The 12,043-nt window shown below is 41.3% G+C and overlaps 1 protein-coding gene across 4 annotated transcripts in view; it reads right to left on the bottom strand.

The window, feature by feature from the left end:
- gabpa (GA binding protein transcription factor subunit alpha) overlaps nt 1–12,043 on the bottom strand; it is an 83,581-nt gene that overhangs the window by 12,988 nt on the left and 58,550 nt on the right. For all 4 annotated transcript variants that reach the window (XM_073044846.1, XM_073044842.1, XM_073044845.1 and 1 more), the window contains 2 exons: nt 8,675–8,815; nt 3,837–4,029 (listed from right to left, as the gene is read on the bottom strand). In XM_073044846.1, the coding sequence (XP_072900947.1) occupies nt 3,837–4,029; nt 8,675–8,815 (334 nt within the window). The remainder of the gene's footprint in view (nt 1–3,836; nt 4,030–8,674; nt 8,816–12,043) is intronic.

A 12,043-nucleotide genomic window follows, 5' to 3' on the forward strand; every position in this document is an offset into this window, starting at 1 on the left:
TCATAATAAACCTGATTCTGATTCAAAACTGTTGACAATACTCTAAGTGTGGCCTGACTAACATCTTAAAAAGCTTCATCTTTATCTTTTTTGAATATTCTCTTCCTCCTGAAATAAATGTCAACATTGCATTTGCCATCTTTACCACAGACTCAACCTGTATATTAACCTTCTGGGAATCTTGCATGAGGATTCCCAAGTCCCTCTGTTCCCTTGACGTTTGAACCTACTCCGCATTTAAATAAAAGTCCACATTATTGTTCCTTTTGCAAAAATGCATTATCATATATTTCTCAAATCTGTATTCCATCTGTCATTATTTGCTCATTCTTCCAATTTGTCTAAGTCCTGCTGCAATCGCATTGCTTCCTCAGCACCACCTACTCCTCCACCCATCTTCATATCATCTGCAAACTTTACCACAAAGCCATCAATTACACAATCTAAATCAATGACAAACAACGTGAAAAATAGTGGTCCCAATAATGACCCTTGAGGAACACCACTACTCATTGGCAGCCAACCAGAAAGGGCCCCATTCCCATTCACTGCCTCCTGCCTATCAGCCATTCCTCTATCCATGCCAGAACCCTGTAACGCCATACGCACCTTATCAAATGCCTTCTGAAAATCTAAGTAAATGACATCTACTGCCTCTCCTTTGTCCAGACAGCTTGTTACTTCTTCGAAGAATCCCAACAGATTTGTCAGGCAAGATTTTCCTTAACAGAAACATGCTGACTTTGACTTCTTTTAATCACTTATTTTTTCAATTTTAAGGTGCTTGGAAGATGTAGAAAAGATGTTAGGGGTAGGTTTTTTGATGTAGAGAGTGCTAAGTACATGGAATGGGCTGCCGGCAACAGTGGTGGAGGCAGATACGATACGGTCTTTTAAGAGGCTCCTGGATAGGTACATGGAGTTTAGAAAAATAGAGGGCTATGGGTAATCCTAGGTAATTTCTAAAGTAAGTACATGTTCGGCACAGCATTGGGGGCCAAAGGACCTGTATCGTGCTGTAGGTTTTCTATGTTTCTACTGGTGTCCAAGTGTTCTGAAATCTTGTCCTTAATAATGGACTCAAACACTTTCGCAACCATTGAGGTTAGGCTAACTGGTCTATAATTTCCTCTCTCTTGTCTTCCGCCCTTCTTAAAAAGTGAAGTAATTTTCACTTTTAATTGTAATTTTCATTTTAATTGTAATTTTCACTTTTAATTGTAATTGTAATTTTCCAGTTGTCTGGGACCATACCAGAATCAAGTGATTCTTGAAAGATCATGACTAATGCATCCATTATCTCTTCAGCAACTGCTTTCAGGACCCTGGGATGTAGTCCATCTGGTCCCGGTGACTTATCCACCTTAAGACTTCCGGTTTCCCTAGCACTTTTTCCTTTGTAATAGCAATGGCACTCACTCCTGCACCCTGACACCTCTGGCATAGAGCTAGTGTCTTCCACAGTAAAGACTGAAGTGAAGTACTTATTAAGTTCATCTGCCATTTCTTTGTTCCCCATTACTACCTCACCAGCATAATTTTCCATTGGTCCAGTATTGACTCTCACTTCCCTTTTATTCTTTATATAACTGAAAGAACTTCTAGTATCCTGTATTATATTACAGCTAGCTTGCCCTCATTTAATCTTTTCCCTTCTTACAGCTTTTTTAGTTGCTTTTCATTGGATTTTGAAAGCTTCCCAATCATCCAACTTTCCACTCACTTTTGCTACCTTATACGCCCTTTCCTTGGCTTTTATGCAGTCCCCTTGTCAGCCCCATTTGCCTACCCCTGCCATTTGAGAACAACAACTTGTGTGGGACATATCTATCCTGTGCCTTATGAACTATTCCCAGAAACTTTCAGCCATCTCTGTTCTGCCGTCATCCCTGCCAGTATCCTCCTCCAATCCACCTGGGCAAGCTCCTCTCTCATGCCTCTGTAATCCTGTTTATTCCATTGCAATACAGATACATGCGACTTATGCTTCTCCCTCTCAAACTGCAGTACGAATTCAGTCATATTATGATCACTGCCTCCTAAGGGTTTCTTTACATTAACCTGACTAATTAAGATCTGGATTATTACACAACACCCGATCTAAGATAGCCTTTCCCTGAGTAGGCTCAAGCACAAGCTGCTCTAAAAAGCCATCTGGTAGGCATTCAACACATTCCCTTTCTTGCGATCTCACACCAACCTGATTTTCCCAATCCCTTTGCATAATGAAGCCCCCCATTACAATTGTGACATTACCCTTATTACATGCCCCTTTCAGCTCCCCTTGCAATGTCAACCGCACATCTTGGCTATTATTTGGAGGCCTGTATATGATCTCCATAATGTTTTTCTTTTACCCTTGCAGCTTCTTAACTCCAACCACAAAGAATCGACATTCTCTGATCCTATGTCACCTCTTTCTGAAGATATAATTTCATCTCTTACCAATACACACCACCACCTATTCCTTCCTGCTTGTTCTTTCCATACAAAGTATATCCTTTGATGTTAAACTCCCAACTATGACATTCTTTCAGTCACAACCACTTTATTAGACACACTTGTACACCTGCCTGTTAAAGCAAATATCTAATCAGGTATCTAATCTAAACTGAATACATAAAAGCACGGTCAAGAGGTTCAGTTGTTGTTCAGACCAAACATCAGAATGGGAAAGAAATGTGATCTAAGTGACTTTGACCGTGGAATGATCGGTGCCAGATGGAATGGCTTGAGTATCTCAGAAACTGCTGATCTCCTGGGGTTCATGTACCCTTCAGTCAGTGGTAGGGTCCATGGTATAAAAAGGTAGGGAAAGAATGATGCAAAAAACAGAAATTATCCAGTGAGCTGCATTCTGGGGGTGAAAATGCCTCGTTAATGAAAGGGTCAAAGAAGAATGGCCAGACTTGTTCAAGCTGTCAGGAAGGCAACACTGACTCAAATAACCATGTGTTATAACAGTGGTGTGCTGAAGAGCCCCTGTGAACACACATGTTGAACATTGAAGTGGATGGGTTACAGCAGCAGAAGATCACTAACATACACTCTGCGGAAATTTCAATTAGGTACATGTGGTACCTAGTAGTTGCCACTGAGTCTACATAATGAAGGTCATTTTATCTGTTTGAAAGTAGAACAGAAGCTACTTTCCACTGGTGGTAAGTGTCTCTGCCCAGAATGATGCTTCCTGTGTCTAGCTGACTCAGTAATCAGCATACCGCAAGCGAGAATCAACTCAACCCATCTTAAAACATGGGTAGCCATAAACTCATGCTGCAAATCACAGCCTGGATCTCAGTGGATGCGTGAATGGGTTATTCAAAAGGAGGGTGTGAAATTACTTTTATACCAATGCGGATTGCAGCAAAGTGCAGAGAAACAGTAAGCCTACAGGCAGCACCAAAGACCCGTGAGCAAAGTCGAAAACTCGGTTCAAGGTCAGAAAGCTCTTCACCAAAGGAGGCTGCCAAATGAATCAGACAGTTTATGCAGACGGAGACTCTGAGATCAATCAATATTTCATTCATTACCGAAGTATGTATACCATTTACAACCTTGAGATCATCTTCTTGCAGGCAGCTATAATTTGAATTTATATGATTTATATTTGAACGCTATAATTATAATCAGCAGATTACACTGACTCAATTTCCTTGGCCAATCATAATGTACCTTAAAAGGTAGGAATAAAATTTAAGCAACACACATAAAATACTTGAAGAATTGAGCGGATCAGGCAGCATCGATGGAATAAAAAGCTGACATTATGGGCTGAAACTCTTCATCAGTCTTGAGTTGCAACAGTATAACCGTTGGAATGTCAGGTGACTTACCTGAGAGCTCGACTTAATTTCTCATAGTTCATGGTGGGCTTGTTCTTTCGCTGACCCCACTTTTGAGCCACTAACTCCGGTTGGTTCAGCTTGAACTCGCCTTCATCACCAACCCATGAAATGCAGTCACGTGCATCCTTGTCTGTGAGAAGCTCCAGGAGGAATTGCCAGAGTTGGATCTGCCCATTGTTGCCTGGAGAGCAAACAACTCTGCTTGTCAGTTTCTGCTTCAATACTGTATAAACAGTGCAAATTAACTTCGCATTTTGTGATAGATTACAGCTTTGAATGTGGATAATTAAAACACTGAGTGTCAGGAACCAACTAGGTAACGGTCTGAAGTTACATAGACTTGAGTCATAGAGTCACAGGAAAATACAGCACAAAAACAGGCCCATTGGCCCATTTAGTCTGTACTAAACAATTTAAACTGCCCAGTCCCATTAACCTGCATAGTCCTCCATATCCTTCCCATCCAGGTGTCTAACTTACCAAAGTACACGACTTGTCAGGGTTAAATTCTATCTGCCATTCTCTTTTTCACTTTCCCTGTGGATCTAAATCGCATTGTAAGCTTCTCCACTATCCACTACACCCACAATTTTGGCATCATATGCTAATTTACTAAACATGCCACCTACACTCTCAACCAAATCATTAGTAAAAATGACAAAATACTGATAAAACAGCACTTAATCTGACAGCACACCAATGATCATGGCCCTTCAAACCTGAAAACATGTTAAGTAAGCACATGAACCTCAGGACTTGCACCACCAGGACCAGGAACAGTTACCATCCCTCAACCATCAGGCTCTTGAACCAAAGGTTCACTCAACATCATTTGCCCCAACACTGAAATACTCATATTAACTCACTTTCAAGGAATCTTCATCTCATGTACTTGATATTTATTGCTTATTTATCTATATTATTGTTATATTATATATTGTTTCTTTTTGCATTTACAGCGTTTGTTGTCTTCTGCACAAGTTGGGCGGTTATTCATTGAATCCATTATAGCAATTATTCTGTAGATTTGTTGAGTATGCTCATAAGAAAATGAATCTCAGGGTTGTATATGGTGACATATTCAGTGCCTATAAAATGTATTCACCCTCCTTGGAAGTTTTTATGTTTTATTGTTTTTCAACATTGAATCACAGTCCATTTAATTCAGCTCTCCTGACACTGATCAATAAAGAAAAGACTATTTTGTGTCAAAGTGACAAGAGATCTCTGCAGGGTGACCTAAATTAATTACAAACACAAAACACAAAATAATTGATTGCATAAGTATTCACCCTCTTTAATATGACACACCAAACCATCACTGGTGCACCCAATTGGTTTTAGAAGTCACATAATTAGTTAAATTATGCACATCTGTGCAGTCATGGTGTTTCAATTGATTGTAGTAAAAATACACCTGCATCTGAAAGATTCAACTATTAGTGAGTCAGTATCCTGACAAAAACTTCACCATGAAGACAGAAGAACACTCCAAGTAACCTTGCAAAAAGGTATTGAAAAGCACAACTCAGGAGATGGATACAAGAAAATTTCCAAGTCACTGAATATCCCTTGGAGTACAGTTAAGTCAATCATCAAGAAATGGAAAGAATATGGCACAGCTGTAAATATACCTGAGCAGGCCGCCCTCAAAAACTGAGTGACCGTGCAAGAATGGGACTAGTGAGGGAGGCCACCAAGAGACCTGTGACAACTCTGGAGGAGTTACAAGCTTCAGTGGCTGAGATGGGAGAGACTGTGCATTCAACAACTGTTGCCCAGGTGTTTCACCTGTTGCAGTTTTATGGGAGAGTAGCAAAGAGAAAGCCATTGTTGAAAAAACTCACATGAAATCTCAGCTAGAGTTTGCCAGAAGGCCTGTGGGAGACTCTGAAGTCAGCTTGAACCAAAATTGAGCTTTTTTGGCTATCAGACTAAATGCTATGTTTGGTGTAAGCCAAACACCGTCCATCATCAAAAACACACCATCCCTACCGTGAAGCATGGTGTGGCTGTATCACTGAAGCAGGCCCTGGAAGGCTTGTTAAGGTAGAGGGTAAAATGAAAACAGTAAAATACAGGGAAATCCTGGAGGAAAACATGATGCAGTCTGCAGGAGAACTGTGACCTGGGAAAAGTCTTGTTTTCCAGCAAGACAATGACCCCATGCATAAAGCCAAAGCTACAGAGGAATGGCTTAAAAACAACAAAATTGATGTCCTGAAGTGGCCAGATCAGAGTCCAAAACTCAATCCAATTGAAAATCTGTGGCTGTAATTGCTGCCAAAGGTGCATTTACTAAATACTTACTTGAAGGGGATGAGTAATCATGCATTGAATTATTTTGTTTTATATTTGTAATTAATTTAGATCACTTTGTAGTGATCTGTTTTCACATTGACATGTTAATTGGTGTCAAAAAAGCCAAATAAAATCCACTGTGATTCAATGTTGTAAAACAATAAAACATGAAAACTTCCAAGAGGGGGGAAATACTTTTTATAGGCACTGTATGTACTTTGATAATAAATTTGCTTTGAACTTTGAATGTGAGGGAAGTGGAAAGACATTGTGTAGGCAGAAGGGATAGTTTAGTCGGTCATTTGATTATTTATTCAATTAGTTCAGCTCAACACTGTGGGCTGAAGGGCCTGATCTATGCTGTACTGTTTTATGTTCTATATCCCTCCGTTACCATGCTCTGCTTCCAATCACCAAGCCCATTTTTATCCAATTTCTTTATCTTCAAGTTCCCTTCCTCATAGGACATGACAAGTTCATAGTTGCAAAGTGCATGAATTTCACCAATGTCACAGTTTGATTTGAACCCACAACTATCAAGCTGCTCATCAAATCCTATCAACACCAATGAAGTGATGGATGATCTTTGAAAATACTGGGTAAAAAAGAATATCAGGTATGAGGTGGTCACGGATAAAGATAAGACCTAGCCTCAGAACATTCCAAAGTGTGCTAAAGCCAACGAAGATTTTAATTTAATTGTATTGTAAGGAACAGTTTCTCTGCAGATAAAAGTGAGATAATTATTAGATAGATTGGATGTCAAATACTATTATAGCTCTGGAGTTCAATTCTGACATAATCTGTAACGAGTTTGTACGCTTCTCCCCGTGATCGTGTCGGATTCCTCCAGGTGCTCTAGTTTACTCACATATTGCAAAGATGTACTGATTAGTAGGATAACTAACATTGTGCATTATCCTGTGATTAGCCTAGGGTTAAATAGTTGGGTCGCTGGTCGGTGTACTTTGCTGGGCCAGAAAGATAAGTAATCAATGCATTGTGGCGATGATGGAATGTTGGCACAACATCTCGGAGGTACATACTGTTTCTGGCACAGTGCTGACTCCTCTCAGCTCCAGCACCCTTGGGTTCAAACTGAACCTCCAGCACTGCTTTTGCCAAGTCCTCCCTCAGATCTCAGGGGTTTCCCTTTCCTCTCACTTTTCTACATGGCAGATTGTTAGGCCACCGTAATTAAACCTGGCAAAAATGGTTGAGTTGATGGGACTACAAGGTTGAAAAGGTTACAGGGAATAAAACTAACAGGACAAGCACTACATCTCCCTCACCACCATACAGGGCCTCAAAAAGAACTTCCAGGTGGTGCAACACTTCACCTGCAAGTCTGTTGGGTTTGGCTCCTGTATATGGTGTGGCCTCCTCTACATCGGTGAGACCTGATGCAATTTGGGCAGGGGGAGTTTGTTGTGCACCTTTGCTCTGTCCACCGCTAAAACCACGATCTCTTGGTGGTCACCTATTTTAATCTGACTTCTCTTTCCCATTCTGACATGTTGGTCCATGGCTTCCTCTACTGCCACAATAAAGCCACGCTCAGATTGCAGGAGTAACACATTGTCTTTTGTCCTGGTAGCCTCCAATCTGATGTCATGAACATCAATTTCTCCCCCTTCCCTCTTCTCTTCTTCCATTCCTCATTCTGATTACCCTCTCACCTCTTCTTTTCCCTTCTCCTCACCTGGACATCACCTACCTCTGGTGCCCCTCCTCCACCTCCTTCTCCATGGTTCACTGCTCTATCCGATCAGATTCCTCCTCCTTCTGACTTTCCTTGCTTCCCCCACCACCTCACTTCATCCCTGCTCCCCAACTCACCCTCGCACCTGATTTTACCTGTCAATTGTGCTGCTTCCCATTTGTCACTCTCTTATTTCTGCTCTCATCCTTCCGTCCTGATGAAGGGCCTCAGCCTGAAACATTGACTGCTTATTCCCTTCCATAAATGTTGCTTGATTTGCCAAGTTCCTCTAGGTCAGGGGTTCCCAAGCTGAAGTCCACAGATCCCATGCTTAATATTATTGATCCATGGCATATCAAAGGTTTGAACACCTCTCCAGTACTTTGTGTAATTGATGGAATTCCCTTGCGAGATGATGCGAACTCAAGGACTGAATTCACTACTTGTGAGGCAGAATGAGTAGACGCTTTTTAATTGCTTTCTTTATATTTGTAAAGCAGTTTAAAAATTTGAAATAATTTTAGTAGCATGTTTAATTAGATTTTGGCTGTGTCTGAATAGACTTGTGATTAAAACGGCTTGGCTATAATGACTGTCAAAACAAATCGTGTGTGGGACTAGCCATTTACGCTGGGATAAACCCTGTACTATGCTGACCCACACTGATTAGCTGGGAGCCAGCTCCCTTGCAGAGGTTCATGCCTGGAGATGATGCAAATTAAAAGAGGATTCGGGCAACAGACAGCTGGCAAGCATTAGCAGCTCAGGCAGATGAAGGAAGGTCCAACCCATTAAAACCCACGCCATCCTCATTTCCTCGTACCTGTCCTGTTCCCTGGAGAACTTCTGTCTTCACCAGAGATCCGTGGAGTACGTGGGACTTTGGCAGGCTTCGGCGTTCCAGTGAAGACCTTAATTGTGGTGGGAGTTGCCGGCTGCACTGTGGCAGGAATTATTTGGACAGCTGAAAATTAAAATGAAGACTGCAATGATCAGAGAGCTCAGTTAAGCAATTGGTGTACAAAACTATACTCATACCAATGTTTGGTTCAGAAAATGATCAGACTTTATTCCTATAAGGACACCAGTCAATGCATGAAGTGTAAAATTTCACTTCATCCCATCAGCAGCACAGTCCTGATTAAACAAAATGATTAAATAATTTTGGTCAAATGATTAAAGAAAATGTTCCAATCCCAAAGACAAGATTTACATACAATTTTGAATCTTGAAAACAATGATCCAAATCAGATCTCTTTTAGGCAGTATTTATAGAATGTACTAAAAGCACAATTTTAGGCAGTTCCAAGAAAATATTTGTCACCAGCAATGGCATAGCCCAGCACAACAGCAGGGTGCCACAGTAATAGGGCACAGGGCAATACTATTAAAGCGAGGAGTGGTTAGGAGTTAAATTCCGTTGTCTTCTGTAAAATGTTTGTACGTCCTTCCTGCGTGTGCATGGGTTTCCTCTGGGTGCTCTGGTTTCCTTGCACAGTCCAAAGGTGTACCGGTAGTAGGTTAACAGGTCATGGTAAATTGTCCCATGATTAGGCTAGGGTTAAACAGGTGAGTTGCTAGGAACCCATTCCCCGCTGTATCACTAAATAAAAATAAATAAATAAATAAAGTGAAGTATTTAAGCCAAGTTAAGCAGATGTGGACAATTTTGGGTTTCTTTGATTCCCCGTCATCACAGAAGCAGCTTGTCCAGCCAATCTGAGTCACTCCACATGATATCAAGATGCAGATGAGACCAATGGATACAAAGGAACAGATAAAACCTCAGCTGTATATCGAAGACATGTACTCTAGAACCAGTCACACCTCCAGCCAAGTTGCTTAACACTAGGACCGGTCCAACAATAAGGGAAGTTGCTTGCAAGTCTCCTCTTCAGCTAGACAAATCTAACCTGGGTAATTGTTGCCCAGCAGTCTTCAACAATGAGATGGACCATGTTACTGTTTGTGTTGTTCAGCAGCATCACAAATAACCTGCTTTCTGATGCTCTGTCAGGCTTTGCCATACTGTGCTCTGCAGTGGCAAGGTAGCTCGTGTTTAGCACAATGCTTTACAGTACAGGCTACCCGGGTTCAATTCCTGCTGCGGCCTAGCAGGAGCATGTACATTCTCCCCATGACCATGTTGGTTTCCTCTCACAGACCAAACGTTGGTAGGTTAAATGGTCATTGTAAATTAGTCTAGGGCAGGAGTTCCCAACCTGGGGTTCATGGACCCCCCGGTTAATGGTAGGGGTCCATGGCATAAAAAAAAGTTGGGAACCCCTGAGCTAGGGGTTATGTAGGTGGGTTGCTGAGCTGGGCAGCTTGTTGGGCTGGAAAGGCCTGTTCAGCACTGTATTTCTAAATAAATAAATCAATTTATTATCAAAGTACATGTATGTCACCATACACTACCCTGAGATTCATTTTCTTGTGGGCATTCACAGTAGATACAATGAAATACAATAGAACTAATAAAAAGCTACAAAGCCAGACAACCTACATTCCTAAGGCATACAGGTGATTAGGGTAATCAGTTACATGGGTATAATTGGGTGGTGTGGGCTAGGGACCTGGAAGGACCTATCATCATGCTGTGTCGCTAAATAAAAATACAGAAACACACAAGTCCCTCAGGACAGTGTGTAAGGCCCGAACATTTTCAGCTGCTTTCCATCACAAAGCCAGAGGTGGGGATAGTTGCTGATGGCCAAACAACAATTCCATTCAAAGTTCCTCAGAAAATTCAAGCTGTTTAACCTGCATGCAACAAGACTGAGATAACAGTCAAGCATCAGTCAATAAGTAGCAAGTAATTTTCAAGCCACAAAACTAAAACCTCAACTGGGCCTGTCACATAATACTGTACAAAGGTCTTTGGCGCGCGCGCGTGTGTGTGTGTGTGTATATATATATATATATATATATATATATATATATATATATATATATAAATAAATATATAGAGATAGGATGCCTAACACTTTTGTAAAGTACTGTACTTGTCAATGTGGAGCAGAAAGCAAGTTTGCAAATCTGGCAGGAGCGAAGGATGTTGGGAATGGCGAGGGTGGTGCGCCATGGGAGGAGTGCGGGACAGGTTGCAGAGAAGGAGTGCCAAGGGCTGAGGGTGGCATGGGTGTAGATACACCCAGCCCTGAGATACCAGGTAATGTCATCTGAATCCAAACAATTGGTTTATTGATCATTGAAGAATGTCTCTGTGGTACTTCCCGCTCCACCCACCCTTCCCCCTTTCCCAACTATGATTCCCCTTTGCCAGCTCTTTTCCCACAATGGAGACCTGTATCAGAATCATGTTCATCAATAAAATATGTCATAAAATATTTTTTTGTGACAGTACAGTGCAATACGTAAAATTACTACAGTACTGTGCAAAAGCCTAGTTTCATATATGGGTGCAAGACTATTGCACAGTATTGTATATAGACTATATGACCACAAGAAAAGGTCACAAACTGGGTATCCTGCAGCAGATGAATCATTTCCTGACTTCCCAAATCTGTTTTCCCAATACAGCACAAGTCAAAAGCTCTACATGCCTAGTTGAAGGTACAACTAGCAACACACAAGAAACTAAATACCACCAAGGACAAAGAGGCCCTTTGGTTGACAACCCATTGACTACCCAAAGCCTTCAATGCATCAGTAAGCATCAGTTACAAAATGCGCTGGTTACCTGCCTTGTATATTGTGACAGCATCTGATAAACCTGTGATCTCTATCATCAATGACAATGGGAGTAGCAAGTCATGGAAACATCACCATTTAAACATCCTGACACAGAAGTTATATATCATCCTGACATGAAATTACACAGCTGGTTCTTCTTTGTTCCTGGATCTCTACCCCCATAAACACTGTGGGGCATGAGCAAGAGGACTGCATCTGTTCTACACATTAATTGGAGGAAAGTATAAGGGAATGTCAGAGCAAGACTTTAAAAAAAACCAGAGTGGAACACACAGCCAGGATGGTGGTAAATGCAGACAGATTAGGGGCATTAAGGGCACACGGATGAAAGAAAAATGGAGAGCAATGTAAGAGGCAAGGGTTAGATTGATTTTATAGTAGGCTTGAAGGTCTGTACAACATCATGGGCCAAAGAGCCTATACTGCGCTGTAAAGTTCTATGTTCTTAAGACCAGTTAAGATGGGTTAAAAATGC

Source organism: Hemitrygon akajei, chromosome 5 (genome assembly GCF_048418815.1).
Source record: "Hemitrygon akajei chromosome 5, sHemAka1.3, whole genome shotgun sequence".
Classification (NCBI taxonomy): Eukaryota; Metazoa; Chordata; class Chondrichthyes; order Myliobatiformes; family Dasyatidae; genus Hemitrygon; species Hemitrygon akajei.